Below are 17,378 nucleotides of genomic sequence, written 5' to 3'. Positions count from 1 at the left end.
GAAAAATTAATAATTAATCATGTGTGGAACAGAAATGTAGAAAACTAGAAATAAGATATAACCTTGAAAATGTACTTTTTGTGCCCACTTCAGATCTCTCGAAAAATATATTTTAATTTGAATATAGTAATTGTGTTTAATTTCATCCAGCATAAATTGAAGTATAAAGTGGGCAGCACAGTTACCGTATTGGTTAGCGCAACAGTGCCAGCGACTCAGGTTCAAATCTACCGTGGTATGTAGGACTTTGCCCATTTTCCCTCTGACTTGCATGGGTTTTCTCTAGGTGATCCATTTCCTCCACTGCTCCAAAACATATAGGATTGGTTGGTTAATTGGGTGGCAAATGTTTCATGGGCCAGAAGGGCCTTCTATTATGTGGTATCATTAAAATTAAAAATTAAAAAGAACTAGTGAAATTGTTTGGTTTGAATTCAAAACTTTATTAACATACAGTTTAATTCAGTTAACTGCAAGTCTGAAATAGGTTTTTGGATTGGTTCCTCCCACACAGGTTTGGTCCAGTAAGATGGAAATGTGACTTTGATTGATTTAAGATGTGACTTATGATTTTAACTGTTCAAATTAAGGCCTTCAAGATAGACTTGCAAGCGTTTTTAAAAAGTCAAAAAGTGATGCAAAATAATAAACTTGTAATGTCACACTCACATTTCACTGTTTACAAATCTGCCTGTGCGGCTAAGTGCCAAGAAATTAATCTTATCCATTATCATCTCTTTCATTCTGCATGTATAAAGTTGTAATTGGTAAAATTGTTACCAGACCTAAAACTTTAACTGTTTCTCTTTCCACACTTGCTGCCTGACCTGCTGAGCTTTTCTAGCATTCTCTGTCTCTATATCAGATTTCCAGCTTCGGCATTTTTTTTAATGTTTGAAACTTTGAGAAAACCTGCCAATCTCATAATAATCTTTGTTTCTAATTTGTATGTAGGAAAAGAACTAAGTCACAAAAATATTCAGATACATTGACAGATTTACAGATAGATCAAATCAACACAGTATAAGCCTTTTGCCCCATGATAATTTGCCAACCTATAATAAAAATACAGAGATGCTGGAGGAGCTCAGCTGATCTTGCAGCATTTGTAGGAGGTAACTATATATTAATAAATTTTTGGGCCTGAGCCCTTCCTCAAAGAATGGGTAAAAAAGAGAGAAATAGGCGTCTGTATAGAAGGCTGGGGATAGGTGAAGAGTGGGAGGGGGAAGAGTACAGACTAACAGACAAAAAGTGTTAATTAGATTTGATAAGCAGACAGGAGAGAGGAAAGGTGAAAATGGATGAGAGAGAGATAGACATGAGGAAGACAGGGTTCTAACAGAAACAGGAGAAGTTGATGTTAATACCATCTGGTGGACAGTGCCCAGAGGAAATATAGGATGTTGTTCCAACAATTTGTGGGTGGTCTCAGTCTGGCAGTGCAAGAGACCATGGACAGACATGTCAGCAAGTGAATGGAGCAGGAAATTGAAATGGGTGGCCACACTATTGCAATGGACAAAGAGGACGTGCTCAATGAAGAGCTCTCCCAATCTGCGGCCTCTTTACTTGGAAGGACTTTTTGGGAACCTGAATGGTAGTGACAGAGAAGGTGTGGGTGCAAGTGGAGCATCTCCTGTGGTCACAGGGATAGGTGCTAAGGTGATGATTGGTGGGGAGGGAGGAGTGGGCAGGGGACTCAGGGAGGGAGAAGACCCTGTAGATGACAGAGAGGAGAAGTGGTAGGAGGATGATATGTTGGATGTGAAGGCTACTCCACCATATTGTAACTTTTCCCAGTCTCACAGCCCGTAACCCTCTAGTTTTCTAACATGCCTAGCGAAGAGTCTTTTAAATGTTCTCACTGTATCCACCTCTATCACCACCAGCGATGCATTCCAGGGATCCACCGACTTGGGAAAAAGGTGCTTCCTGTCCTCCCTTGCCCTACCTCTCATAAGAACCACCTCTATTAAGTTGCCTCTTCTGCTCCATTGCTCTAAAAGAGAGTCCGAGCTTAGTCAACCTTTCTTCATAAGACTTATTCTCAAATCAAAGCAACAAAAAAGTAGAAAAAGTAGGGTTATAAGAACAACAATACTTCATCTTGGAGAAATTTGGCATGTCGCTGAGGTATCGGTGTGATTGACTGGAAAGGGCTTTTTACCAAGATCACGTGTATGCAGTTACTAAATAACAAATGGTAAAAATAGCTTAAGAGAAAGAAGGGAACAGTGCTCGATTGAAGGTGGGTAAGTGTCTGTTAGGTAAGAGGCAGACATCTCTAGGAAGGTGAATAAACACAAGAACTATGTGAGCTTTTATCCTTGGGTGTGAGATTTGAAATTATATTTTACTGTGGAGATTAATTTTCTTTTTACAAGTTTTCCAGTTATTTGTGAAATTTCTAAATAAAGACACATGCCACATGTTTGTCTCTTCGCTTTAAGTTCATGATTGTTAATTTATTTCTCTTTCAAGGAGAATTCTGTGCCTAGGACTTAAAGAATATTGGATACCTCAAGATAAGAATACTTGGACTAAGAATTTTAATAAAGTTAAATAACCATTTATTAGTTATTCATAGTTTATCTCTAAAAGAAGCACAATAAGTCACTCAAATTCAGTACAACCATGGTTGTAGCTCACCAACCTTATTCATACTTAATGCATTTATATAAACATTGAAAGGTTATCTTCATCTTCTTTGTTGTCTGTTTCCTCCCTCTTAATATTACACAACTTTCCATGTTAATACTGTTTAACACACACACACTCGCATACATATGCACACACACACATTTCCCCCCCCCCCCTTATTTCTCTTTTCTACGACTGTATGCTGATGTCTTCTATACTGAAAATCTTCAGTGTTACATGATCTGCAGCATCTGAGGGTAAATCAGTAAAGATTTTTTAAAAATTTAACATCAGTGGCAACAACTAAGTACTGCTGTATGGTTCACAAAGAGAGCTCAGTTTGCCATTTAGGCCACTTTAGCAACAAGGCCAGACATGAGTAATACAAGATCATTCAGCCAAGGCTAAGTTTGTCCAAACCACAGCCGTAACTGTTTGATATAATTTCAGCTGTGGATTTGGTTTAAGGCGATTCATTCAACATGAATACTTAGTGGTGTAGCCACTGCTTCTTAGCATGTGCTGGAATTAGCATAATTGTATGGCCCAGATCCGGTACAGAGATAATATCATACTTTCACTAGAAAGAAGTACCTACGCTGGTGAGTTTGATTCAATTAAATTAATTTCTCCAAGCATGAATTGTGGTGTTTGATTATGTATTAGTTGTAACTTGTCTTCCATTTTAATTAGTAGGAAGTGTTGGTAGCAAACCTTTTACATTATGAGCTAATTGTGAAATTTTATCCAACATAATCAGAATCATGTTATATGTCTCTTCAAGGTTTAGAAGGATATGGGACAAAGAAGCAAATGGGACTAGCTCAAGTGGGCAACTATGACTCAAGGAGTAAAGGTAAAATATGTGCAGATATAAGAGGGGGGGAGGTGAAGAGGGGAGGATTGTGGCCTTAAAGGAGAAGAAAGGATTCATGGTCTTTGGATCTGGATCACAGTGTAGATCCTCCTCCTGAAACAATTTTCATTATTCTGCCTATGATCTCCTGTCTTCTCCCCACTCCACATTCTTTACAAAATCAGTAACTGAGAGCAACTGTCTGGCAATAAGGTAGAAAGATGTTTTGTAATAATTAATATCATTAAAACATTTTCCTGCTGCAGATTGTGCCTTAATTTTTCACCACTGATCTGATCTGGGAAAGTTTCATGAATGAGTTGTTTTACAATCCATGTACACAATGTTTTCATACCCTCTTCATGATGCTTTGCAGTCTGTTCTTCAAACTCTTACTGGTAACTGTTAACACAGCATTTCGACGTTTGGGAACAACTGAAGGTAAAAGAAAAGATTAATTAAGTGCTTTTTCTATTCACTTTTTCCTCTCCAGTTTTTAGACAACTATGTGGACATGAGACTAATTCCCATTATTTCAAGGAGAGCAAGAAGGACAAGAACAAGAAGGACAATTGTGGAGGAAGCTTACCAGCAAGGATTCAGATGGTGCATCTGAACAAGTGACAAGTCAACTTGTCCCAGAGTTATTCTGCATAGGACTTGCAGAAAAGGTTTGAGTCACCCGATCTCTTATGAGACTGTTGGATGCTTTTTAATAACTTCCCCTTCATTGCAGCCTTCCACAATCCCTCCCGTGTGCCTTATTCCTCTTTTCCTCCCATCTCTTCAATCCCTCTCCTTCCTTCCTTCCCTCATCTGCTCCCTCCATCCTATTGCATCTTCCCTCTCAGCCCTCTCTCCTGCTCTCTCACCCTCCTGCAGCAGCAGCCAATAATTCAACATCAGTATATGACAATAACTCTGACCATCAAAATACATTGTGAACAACTAGTTGGTGTTTCGCCAAAGCTACTGCAGGTAGATCGTTTTGACTGTTCCCGTGGGAAGGGCTTGGGTCTTAATTTGCAGAATTTGTTGGTGAGTAAAATTTACTAGATTGGTGAGAGATAAGCTGTAATAGACTTCAATTTGCTTTTACATTCAACATGGTGCCAAATAATTCTCTCTGCTAACTGCGAGTTCCTGGCCATTGCAATTTCTCTAGCCCGTGATTCTAGCTTTTAAGATTTAGCACGTGATTTGGAAAATACATAAATTAAATATGGCATAAAGAGTTCCACTTCTAAGTCAAACTCCTTTGCAATAAAGGCCAATTTGCCATTTATCCTATTAATTACTTGCTTCACAACATGTTTTTTTTTCTTATTCCTATACAAGAACAATTAATCTCAGATGCAATCTCTTTCCATTTACAAAATCAATTTTTCATCCTTTCACTTCAATCAATCTATATCCCATTGCAGTGTTACAATAGCCTCATTGCAACTTGCCCTTCCACTTGATTTTGCAACATCGGCAAATTTGGATACCTTGCATACTGTCCCCTCTTCCAGGTCATTAATACAAATGGTAAATAAGTGAAAACCAAGAGCTGATCCCTGGAAAACACTAATAGTTAAATCCTTCCAATCTGGAAAAGACTCATTTATTCTAATTTTACATTTCTGCCAACATTCAATCCATGCTAATACAATTCCTTCGACAAAATGAACTTTCAACTTTTATGTGGCACCTTGTCAAAGGCATTTTGGAAGTCTAAATGTGCCATATGTACAGGTTCCCTTCTATCCAAACACAATGCGCTGGAGGAACTTAGCACGTCAAGCAGCACCAGTGGGAGAAAAAGAATGGTTGACATTTCAAATCAAAAATCTTCATATTCACAGAAACCTTTATGGAAATTACATGCAAGCTTTCTCTCAATATAAATATTTTCCTTTCTTTTGAGTTTTGTTGTCATTTGCTGCTGGTTCCTGAAAAATTCCAACTCCTTTGATTTATCAATAGCTCCTACTAATTCATTTGCATTTTGATTTAATTATGACCTCTTTTCACTAATGATTCAACTTTCCTGTTTCTAAAAGATATGAATTTCTGCTGCACATAATGAAGTAGCTGTTTAAATATGTGCCATATCAATTAATGCACTTGGTAAAGAATTACTGGACTGAAGTAAATAACTGAAATAAATAAATGAAGTAATAAGGCAGCACAGTTGGCCCAGCAGTTAGCCTTTACAGTACTAGCGATTGGGTCCTGGTTCGAATCTCGCACTGCCTGTCAGGACATTCTCCCCATGTCTGCATGGGTTTTCCCTGGGGGCTCTGGTTTCATCCCACCATTCAAAATGTACCAGAGGTGTAGGTTAATTGGGTATAAATTGGGCGGCATGGACTCATGGGCCAAAATGGCCAGTTACCATGCTGTATGTCTACATTTTTTAAAAACTGCAGAACTCAGAAAAACAAATGCATTCAAGTAAATAATTGCAAGGCACATAGAAAGGACAATTAACCTTAAATCAAGAATTGTAGGCCTCAGGTTACAAAATACACTGGACAATTAAGATTTTGATTCTTGAACATTTTTAGGTGTATTTTAGCTACTAATCATGAAAATTACCTTAAAATTCTTCTAACACATACCACCTTTTAGACATTACCTATTTTTGTGATTTCCAGTCATATTTTAAGTGTATTTTAAGCCATGAAGTGCAACATGATGTTGAAAATTTGTTTTCTGCATTTGTGCACGGATTTCTTCCCTGCTGATCTTGGTGCAGTCAGTGGCAAACATGGTGAAAGGTTTCACCAAGTCATTGCGACCATGGAAAAGCGGTATCAGGGCAACTGGAGTCCACCAATGCTGGCTGACTCTTGTTGGACACTGACACAAGAGGCATTAGATGCTCAGTACGAATGAAAAGCAACAGCAAAACATTTTTAGATCAGTTTAACTAATGCAACATTATGTGATTAAACATGCTGCATTCAACAAAAGTTAATATTATGTTTCTCCAACTTCCAACTAGATTCCTTTAATTTCCCATATTCCTTTATGGAATTTGACAGAATTTTTCTGCAGCGACTATTTAGGACCATTATTATAGGATCATTTGTGGTGGCCTGGTTGGCGTAGTGGTTAGCAGAATGCTTTACACTGCCAGTGATTGGGGCTAGGGTTCAAATCCCACACTGTCTTTAAGGAGTTTGTACATTCTCCCTATGTCTGTGTGGGTTTTCCCCAGAGGCTTCAGTTTCTTCCCACCATTTGAAACGTTTCAGGGGTGTCATTTAATTGGATGTAAATTGGGCGGCATGGGCACATGGGCCGAAATGACCTGTTACTATGCTGTATGTCTAATTTTTTAAATAAATAAATAAAATTTGCATGTAAATTATGAAATACATACCATGTTGAAACAACTTCACTACCTCCAGAATATATGGTCTGCAAAGGAGAAACATAATTCACTTTAAATTAAGAATTTTTAAGCAGCAATATGCATTAGACTGCAGATTGCACCATAAAATGCCAAAATTACCAGTCCATCACACTTCTCCAAGTTAAATTCCATCTACTCTTCTTTGGTCACTTCCCCAATTCATCTAAATCCTACATAGACTTCCCCATTGTCCACTATACCACAAATTTTGGTGTCATCCACAAATTTATCAACCATGTTAATTATATATTCATGCAAATTGTTCAGTTAGATGACAAACACCAGTGGACTCAGGACCAATGCCTGTGACATCCCACTGGCTTTAAACCCTCCGCTATCATCCTCTGACTTCTTCCGCGAAGACAATTTTGAATCTAATTGGCTAGCTTACCCTGGATCCCATGTGATCTAACCTTCCAAACTTGCCTTCTCTGCGGAACCTTTCTAAAATCCACATCGGCAACATCCAACACCCTGACCTCACCAATCCTCATATTCAGCTCTCAGAAAACACGATCAACTTCGTGAGACACGATTTCCCATGCACAGGGCCATGCTGACTATCCCTAATCAGTTCTTGCCCATCCAAATGTTTGACGATCCTGTCCCTCAGAATCAACTCAGTAACTTTCCCACCATTGATATTTAGTTTCATTGACCTCAGGAACATAGAGCAGCATACCACAAGAACAGCCTCTACAGTCCACATCTCTGGGCTGAACATCATGTCCAAGTTAAAGTAAAACTCTGTTACTTGTATTTGATACACATCCCTCTATTTGTTGAATATTTATGCATCTATCTGCAAGCCTCATAATTGCTATTACAGTATTAGTTTCCACTACTACTCCAGGCTGCATGTTCCGGGAATCTACCACTCACTGCTATTAAAAAAAATAGCCCTGCACCTCTCATTTAAACTTTCCCCTCTTGCTTTAAATGCATACCCTCTAGTCTGTTAACATTTTTATCCAGAGAAAAAGATTCTGACTGGCTATTCTATCAATGACTCTCATAATTTTATAAACTTCTATTAGTTCATCCTTCAGCTTCCAATGCTTCACAGAAAACAACGCAAGTTTGTCCAAACTTTCATTATTTCATAGCTCATACTACCTAACCCAAGCAATATTCAATTAATCTCATCTGTACTCTTACCAAATCCTTCACATCCTTCCTATTTGGGGAGATCAGAATTTCACACAATACTTCATGTGTAGCGTGATCCATTTTATTATGCTGCAACATGAATTTATTTTTTTAACACTCATTGCTCCACCCAATAAAGCCAAGTATACCAGGTGGCTTCTTTATCACTCTGCTTGCGTGACCACCTTCTAGGATCCATGGACTTGAACCCAGATTGGTTTTAGAGTCCTGTCATTAACTATATATGTTCCCCTTACATTTGACCTTCCAAAATGCAACACCTTACACTGTCCTGATTAAACACCATCTGTTATTTCTATGCCCATATTTGTCTCTGATTTATTTCCTGCTGTTTTCTGTCATAACCCCCTACTATCCACAGATCCACCAATCTAAATATCATCTGCAAATTTACCAACCTACTTTTTTTAATCAAAGACATTTATATACATCACAAACAACAAGGTTCCCAACTTGATTCCTGTAGACACCACTGGTCACATACCTCCAACCAAAATACTGTAACAGCTTTCCATCACTACCCTCTGTCATCTATGAAATAGCCAATTCCAAATCTAAATTATAAATTCACTATGGATTCCATGCATCTGTACCTCTGAGATCTGGGATGAGGGAACATCAAATTCCTGACTAAACTCCATCTAAGCAATATCCTGTACCCTTCCATCATCAACCATCTTTGCCACCTCCTCAAAAACTCCATCAGAATTGTAAAATATGATCTGCCACACAAAGCCATGCTGATTTTCCCTAATCTGACCATGCCTTTCCAAATCCTATTCCTATTTCCTCTCCAATAGATTCTCAACCATTAATGTATCCATATTTCACTTCTTGAACAAAGAAACAATATTGACTCCTCCCCAGTCCTCCAGGACCTCACCCGTTACTAGTGAGGGCATTAAGATCTTTGTCAAGGCCCCAGCAATCTCCTTTCATGTCTCTTTCAATTGACTGGGATATATTCCATCAGGCATTGAGATCTATCCACCTTAATGCTCTTTCAAAAACCTAGCACCATCTTGACCTTTCTCCACATTATGCTTCCTATCACTATCCTCCATATCCATCTCCTTGGTGAATATCAATACAAAGTGTTCATTTAATCTCTCGCACACTTGCTCTAACTCCAAGCATAAATTTCCTCCTTTTTCCTTGAGTGGTCCTATCCTCTTCCTATTCAACCTCTAGTTTTTAATGCATGTATAAAATGCATCAGGATTCTCTTTAATCCTGCTCACCAAGGACATTTCATGGTTCCTTCTGGCCTTCCTAATGCCCTGCCTGAGCTCTTTCCTGCAATCTCCAGGGCTTTATCTGATTTCAGCTTCTTAAAACTTAGATATGCTTCCTTTTTCATTTTGACTCGATTCCTGACCTCTCTCATCATCCAGGGTTCTCTTGCTTTACCATCTGACCTCCTCCCTCCTTAATGGAACAAGTAGCCTAGAATCTAATTAGCTGGTATTCAAACAACTCCAACATATCAGTGGTGGGCTTGCCCAATAACAGATGCTCTCATTTAACTCCGAGCTCCTGCCTAACAACATCATAATTTGCCCTCCCAGTAATTTCCCACGAGGCCCCAGCTTTTTCTTTTTCATAGGTATCTTGAAACTTAAGGAACTGATATCACTATTTCCAAAATGCTCTCCCACTGAACTGCAATGAGCTAGCCAGGCTCATTTCCAAGTTCAGGAATAGTAATGCCTGTGGCCTGGTAGGACAATCAACATACTGCTTCAAGAAACCTCCAAGGTGCATTTAACAAATTCTGTCCCATTCAATCCTCTCACACTGAGGGCATCCTAGTCAATACTGGGGACATGAAAGTCTTCCGCTGCAATGACCCTTTTGCTTTTACACCCTTCCATAATTTGTCTGCATCTTTAATTCGCTATCTCTCAGCTACCGGGAGGCCTATAGTATACTTCTATGAAAGTGATTGTAGCTGTCTTATTTTTTTAATCTCTATCCATACTGCCTCAAAGGATAATCACCCCATTATATCATCTCTGAGGGCAGCTGTAACACTCTCTCTGACTGGCAATGCAACTCCTCCACTTTTTTTATCTCCTCTATTCCATCTAAAATAGAAAACGTAGAAACAATGATCTGTCCCTTTGGTTTCTTGGCTTGTCCTTTCAGCCCTTCTTAAATAAAGGCACATTAGCCTCCTTCAATCTTCTGGTACCTTACCTGTGGCTAAAATCTATGCAAATATCTTTGCCAGGGCACCAACAATTTCTTCCCTAGTTTCTCACAATGTCCTAAGATATATTTGGTCAGGCCTCGGTTTAGGCCTACAAGATATCTCATATTCCAGTGCATGGAATTATGATCTTGTGGCCATTACAGACATATGGCTAGCGGAAGGACAGAATTGGCTGATGCAGGAACTGGGGTATAGGTGTTTTAAAAGAAATAGGATGGGATGTAAGAGAGGAGGGGAGTAACATTACTAGTCAGGGATAGTGGGATAGTACCATAGCTGTAGAAAGGGAGAATGCTGTAGAGGGAGTGTCTATTGAGTTGGTGTGAGTGCAAGTCAGAAATAGGAAGGGAAAAATCACTGTACTAGGAATAGTCTACAGGCCCCCAAATAGCCCTTGGGACACTGAGTAACAGAGAAATAGGCAGATTTTAGAATGGTGCAGAAATTATTATGGGAGACTTCAACTTCTATAATATTAACTATCACTTCCTGACTGCAAGAGGGATAGATAAGGCAGAATTTGTCAAGCATGTCCAAGAAGGATTCCTGACACAGTACATGGACAAGCCAATGAGAGGAGAGGCTATACTGCATCTAGTTCCGGGTAATGAACCAGGTCAGGTGACAGGCTTCTCAGTAGGAGAGCATTTTGGTGAAAGTGACCACAACTCCCTGAGCTTTAACATTGCTTTGGACAAGGATAAAAGCAGACAAAATGGTAGTGTTCAATGAGAGAAGGACTATTTTGGATGTGATGAGACAGAAACTAAGGAGAGAAAATTAGGGAACAGATGTTCTTAGGAGAAGCACAGAAGTACTGTGGAGGATACTTAGAGACCACTTGCGTGGGGGTGCGGATAAGTTTGTCCCACTGAGACAAGGAAAAGATGGTAGGGAAAAAAAACCCATGATTGACAAAACAGGTGAAACAGCTAGTTAAGAGGAAGAAGGCAGTATTCATTAGATTTAAAAAGCAAAAAACAGGAAGGGCCCATGAGAATTACATGGTTGCCAGAAAGGAACTTAAGAAAGGACTTAGGAGAGCTAGATGGGGACATGCGAAGGCCTTGGCACTTACTTTAAAAGAAAAACCCAAGGTTTTCTATGCATATCTGAAGAACAGAAGGATAATGAGAATGAAGGTGAGGCTGCTTAAGGATAAAAGAAGCAACGTGTGCCTTGAGGCGGAGGAGGTTGGTGAGATCCTATCTTTGCTTCATTATTCATCTGTTTCCAGCTGTTTACCTCACATGAGCCTCCTTTTTTTCCTGACCATAGCCTAAAAAGGGTTCTCTAAACTTGCCAGCCTTATCTTTCACTGTAACAAGAACAAGTTGCCCCTGAACTCTCCCTGCTAACTTTTAAAACCCTGCCACTTACCAGATGTAACTTTTACCTGCAAGCACCCTCTCCCAAACAATATTTCCAAATTCCTGTCTAATACCTTCAAAATTAACCTTCACCACAATTTAGAGCTTTTACTTGTGGATCATTCCTATCTTTTTCCATTGTAACGGCTTGTCTAAGCACAGTTCAAAGCGGCTCAGAAAGTCGCAGGTGAATCACTGACATCAGTAACCTGGCTCTGACTGTGAGGTTAACTGTGGCCCAGAAGATAACCTCATTTCCACCCCACGGCATGCGTGGGTTGCTGGGAGGAATGTTTAAATGCGTGTGTGTGTTAACAAGTAAACAGTCAGACTCCTTTTGCTGTGACACAGCGCGATTACATTGGTAAGCCTGACAGGCCCAATGGATTTTGGACCGGCATGAACAACACAGCCTTGAAAAGTTCAGCCTCCCTCAAACTGGCTTCCTTTTGTTGACTCAGCCAGTGGTCTGGTTTGAACAAGCTGAGGCATAATTCAAAATCATGCAGATAGTTGCAGACACCACCAAGTACTATTATGTGGTGAGTGCCCTTGACCAGGAGACAGCAGGTTGTGTGATCGATTTCCTGTGTCAGCCACTGGCTGAGGACAAGTATGAGGTGCTTAAAGCCCTCTTCCTCCAGATGTTTGGACTCTCCCGCCGCAAACAAGCAGCAAGGTTCCTGCACATGGACAGCCTAGGTAACCGCACATCATCGGATTTAATGAGTGGCATGTTGGTGCTGGCAGACGGCCATAAGCCCTGCCTGCTCTTTGAACAAATCTTTCACGAGCAGATGCCGGAAGACATCAGCCTCATGCTAGCCAACGAGGATTTCAGCAACCCCCGCAGGGTGGCCACCCGCACAAACGAAGTATGGCGTGCGAAGCAGCGGGGCAGATGCCTCGTTGAGATTAGTGCTGCGTCTTGCTCAAAGGCCCAGGTTCCATGGACCCCAGCAGCAAGGCTGTATGCACCCTCCAAAAGGGACAATACCAGAGCACATTCTTGGTGTTTTTACTACCAACAGTGGAGTTCCAGAGTGCGCCGTTGCCAGCTCTATGTGCATTTCTGGGAAACGCCATGGCTGGTCATTGCTAATGGCTATAGCAACTGGCTACCGTAACAGCTTACTCTATGTCTCGGACAAGCAATCCGGGCACAGGTTCCTGGTGGACACAGGAGCCAAAATTAGTGTTCCTCTCTCCTTCAGGCTATGCAATGCAGAACAGAAAGGCAGGGCCAGTGCTGACAGCAGTAAACAACAGTGCCATCTGCACATGTGGTACTCGAACCATACCCCTGCTGTTTGGAGCCAACAAGTTTGCTTGGACATTTACGCTGCCTGCGGTATCACAACCATTGCTTGGGGTGGATTTCCTCTGAGCCCACTCACAGTTACTTGACTTGAAGAGGTGACGGTTAGTAGATACCAAGACTTTTCAGACATTCTCCCTGGGCGAAGCAAAGCTACCCGCCCTGCACCTGGACTCCATAATGTATTCAGGGAATGAATTTGCAAGAGTTCTTGCAGAGTTCCAGACATCATAATGCCAGTTCTCTTCGGCAACACCCAAGCATGTCACACCACATCCTTACACAGGGACCTCCACTCCATGCTCGGGCCCGACAAACTCCACCAAAAGAAGAGTTTTGGAAGAATGAGGAGAAGGAGATTATGTGCAGATCCAACAGCCTCTGGCCCTCCTTGCTCCATATGGCCTAAGTCAACCGGAGGATGGAGACCATGTGGTGATTACAGAAGACTGTAACGCCACCACCATGGACCACTACCCTGTGCCCCATATACAGGATTTCACTGCCAACCTGCATGGGGTTCGCATTTTCTCAAAAATAGACCTCATCCACAAGTACCACCAAATTCCAGTGCACCCGGACGACATACAAAAGATGGCTCTGATTACTCTTCAAGTTTATCAGAATGCTGTTTGGTCTGAAAAACGCAGCACAAACATTCCAATGTTGATGAACGTGGTGGGGTGAGACATGGAGTTCTTGTTTGTTGACTTGGACACCATACTTATTGCCAGCCGTTCCTGCAAGGAACACCTACAACACCTGTGTCTGCTCTGCTGCCGCCTGCATGATTTCAGCCTCAAGATAAACTCTGGCAAGTGCCATTTCAGGTTGTCTATCCTCAACTTCTTAGGGAACCACATCAACCACCACAGCGCCATCTTGTTGCCAGCAAAGGTGGAAGTCATCCACCAGTTCACCAGACCTGACATGGCTAAAGGTCTACAAGAGTTTGTGGGGATGGTGAACTTTTACCGCTGCTTTTTGCCTTCAGCAGCCAGCATCATGCAACCCCTGCTTGGTCTCATGCCTGGCAAGACCAAAAACATCTGGGATGCAAGAGATGGCAATGGCATTTGAGAAGACCAAGGATGCCCTGACGAATCCCACACTCCTCGTCCACCCCCAAGTAGATGTACCGACCGCCCTCACAGTGGATGCCTCCATCTCAGAGCTGGGCGATGTCGTGGAACAGCTCATCGAGTCTAATGGAAGCCCCTGGCATTCTTCAGCCAGCACTTACGATCCCCAGAGGTCAAATGTAGTGCCTTTGAAAGGTAGTTGCCAGCCCTGTACCTGGCCATCTGACACTTTTCAGTACTTCCTCAAAGGGAGTTCACCATCTTCACTGACCACAAGACCCTAACCTTCGCCTTTGCCAAAGTGTCAGACCCGTAGTTGGCCCACCAACAAAGCCACCTTTCTTATTTCTCGGAGTCTACCACCATGATAAGACATATCTCTGGGAAGAGCAATGTGGTTGCTGATGCACCTCTGTGCAAGCAGTTCATTCCCTATCTCAGTGGATCGATGACGCAGCACTAGCTGATGCTCAGCATCAGGACACAGAGAACCCAGCATACAGAACTGTGGTCTCGGGCCTTCACCTGGAGGACATCGCCATTGGACCAGGGAGTCCAACACTCCTTTGTGATCTTTCCACAGGTCAGCCTCGGCCCACCATCCTGGCCACTTGGAGGTTCCGCATTTTTTACACCCTGCACAGTTTAGCCCTTCCCTCCATCCTCGCGACCATTCAGCTTATCTCCAATAAGTTCATGTGGCATGGCCTCTGAAAGCAGGTCGGGCACTGGACCACAATGTGCACAGATTGCCAAACCACCAAGGTACAACAGCACATGAAGGCTCTGCTCCAGCCCTTCCAGCCATTATAGTAGGCATTTGAGCACGTGCATGTAGACATTTTTGGCCCCCTACCAGTGTCAAGGGGATCGAGGTACCTGTTCACCATGGTGAACAAGTTCATGAGATAGCCGGAGGAAATTCCCCCAGCAGATGGCTCCACAGAGTCGTGTGCCAGGGCCCTTGTTTCCACCTGGGTGGCACGGTTCGACTTCTCAGCCCACATCACCTCGGACATGGGTCTGCAATTCACATCCACTCTGTGGACCACACTGTTGCACCTGCTGAGAACACAGCTCCACCACACAACAACCTACCACCCGCAGTCAAATGGCCTGGGTTGAGCACTTCCACAGGCACTTAAAGGCTGCCCTGATGGCACACTTCCTCGGGCCAGACTGGGTAGATGAACTACCCCGGGTGCAGCTTGGCATATGAATGGCACCCAAAGAGGACCTGAAATCTTCATCGGCAGAGCTGGTATATAGCATTCCACTCATGGTGCCTGGAAAGTCTGTGCCCGCAGCTCAAGGGCAGGAAGATGCACCATCAGGGGTCCTCAAAAAAACTGCATGAGCGGCTCAGTAAAATGGTCCCAATTCCAATGGCCTGCCCTAGCACTATAACACCCTTTGTACCTAAAGACTTACATGGCTGTGAGTACGTCTTTGTCCAGAGAAGCGCACACAGACCGCCCCTACAGCATCCCTACAAGGGGTCGTTGAAGGAGGCACATCACAACAGCCCATCTTGGATCCTGGACATCAGCGTGTATGAAGCGACATTCACCATTGACTGCCTCAAGCCAGCACACTTAAACCTCGACCGACCAGTAACAGTTCCCATATCGCGAAGGCGAGAATGCCCACCCAAAAAACCAGGCCAGGTGCAGGCACCAGACGTTTCACCTCTGATCGCTGGTTCTGGTGGATGGGGGTGGAGGACTGTATTGGAGGATTTAAACCATGCTTTTGTTTCTGCAAGGCTGAGAATCAGTAATCTGCTTTGAGACTCAGCAGACATAAGCTAAATTCCACCATGGGGCACAGAGATGCAGTTATGTGACAAAAAGACATCTGTGTACCAAGAACGTTTAATCTTCCTGCTTGTTAGTATATTAGTCACAGACTGTCAGACAGTGACCTAACCTTGAAGCAAAATAAATCATTGTATTCAAAGTGATAAGCTAGAAAGTTGTGTTATTCGATAGAAGCCGAGGCATGCTAGCTTGCACGCTTATCTTTCTTTTTGTGCTTGAGTAAGCTGTTTTTGGGTAATATAAGCCATGTCCCACTGCTGAAGTTTGAGATTCTCCGAGAGGTGGCAACATCTCTCAGCAAGAAGAACTTCTAGAGTCTAGCCAATGTCCCAGTCGGAGGAGGTGGAGAAGCTGCTAATGGCGCCCCAACAACCTACTACAAGTGTGCAGTCGTTGCCTCACCTCGGCAGTTGGGAACAGTCCAGGCGTTGATAAATATAATTGGGAAGGGCTTGCATATTTTAGTTTGATATCAGCTTTAGAATTTGTAATAAAGATTTGTATAAACTGAAGTGCTCTTGGCGTGTGTGTCTATTTTCTTTCGGTAGCTCAAACACTGTGACCAATCTAAAACGAACAAAGTGAGAGGTACAAGTTTACCCAGGACAATTGGCGTAGTCGGCAGGATTGGTCTCGAGATGTTTTGCCAAAAGAAAGGGATGAGCCCTGAGCAGTTCTTGATTCCGGGATGGACATCCAAAGACGATGGATTTGGCATGTTGGCCAATACCCTGTCTTTGTTGGGACCACCCATTAGTTGGGATGAGAAGTTAGATCCATCAAGTGCGCCTCTGGGAGAGTGGGTTGCCACTCTCCTTCAAGAAAGTAAATTTCCTATTAAAAAGGGGTCACTGATGGATGGTTTTTGGCTGTTGGCCATACCCTTACGCCGCGCCGTTCAGCGTGAAGCAGAATTAGTTCAGCGAGAAGTAGAATCCCAGCACAAGAGAGAGCAACTAGAGGAGGAGATAGAAGCCATGCGACAATACTGTTCCATGATGAGCGAAATTGTTCGCACCAGTCAGGACCAAGCCAAAGAATGGGAGGATAAGCATGTCCAAACGATCTGCTGTAATATTAAACTCCAGCAGCAGCTCTGTGCAGGTAAGGAAAAGTAAGGGGTAGAACCCGATCCACATTGTATTCGTGCCATGATAAGGAATGGCAATGATCCTGATGTAATTGATGAAAGGGATGGGAATATCTGGAATGATGACAATGCTAATAATGCAGGTACCCCTTGCCATGTGCCTGACATACTCCCCTCTCCACCCACTGTTCATGCCCACCCCGTAAGGCAGCAGACTTCCCAAAAAGACGGAAACGTAAGGGGGGATGATGTAAGGGTAGAGATTGAAGGGATAGATACGCCGGTCTCCCAAGTGGACCCAGGGGAAGATACCCGAACCCCTGCTTATGCTCTATGGCCCACCCCCTCTGCAGGATGGCCTCGGCCTCCTCTCGTAGACTGGGTAGAGGGCCCTGTAGGCCAAAGTGG

At 42.6% G+C, this 17,378-nt stretch overlaps 1 protein-coding gene across 6 annotated transcripts in view; it reads right to left on the bottom strand.

Moving 5' to 3' along the window:
- Window positions 1-17,378, bottom strand: part of LOC138760672 (uncharacterized) — a 184,149-nt gene that overhangs the window by 94,140 nt on the left and 72,631 nt on the right. For all 6 annotated transcript variants that reach the window (XR_011355793.1, XM_069931593.1, XM_069931594.1 and 3 more), the window contains 2 exons: window positions 6,873-6,910; window positions 3,855-3,934 (listed from right to left, as the gene is read on the bottom strand). Coding sequence is in view for 5 of the 6 variants with exons in the window: in XM_069931593.1 (XP_069787694.1) it covers window positions 3,855-3,934; window positions 6,873-6,910 (118 nt within the window). In the remaining variant the exon portion in view is untranslated. The remainder of the gene's footprint in view (window positions 1-3,854; window positions 3,935-6,872; window positions 6,911-17,378) is intronic.

This window comes from Narcine bancroftii, chromosome 4, assembly GCF_036971445.1.
Source record: "Narcine bancroftii isolate sNarBan1 chromosome 4, sNarBan1.hap1, whole genome shotgun sequence".
In the NCBI taxonomy this organism is placed as follows: domain Eukaryota; kingdom Metazoa; phylum Chordata; class Chondrichthyes; order Torpediniformes; family Narcinidae; genus Narcine; species Narcine bancroftii.
Note: the sequence above shows the minus strand (reverse complement) of the source record. Positions and strands in the feature narration are given on the sequence as shown.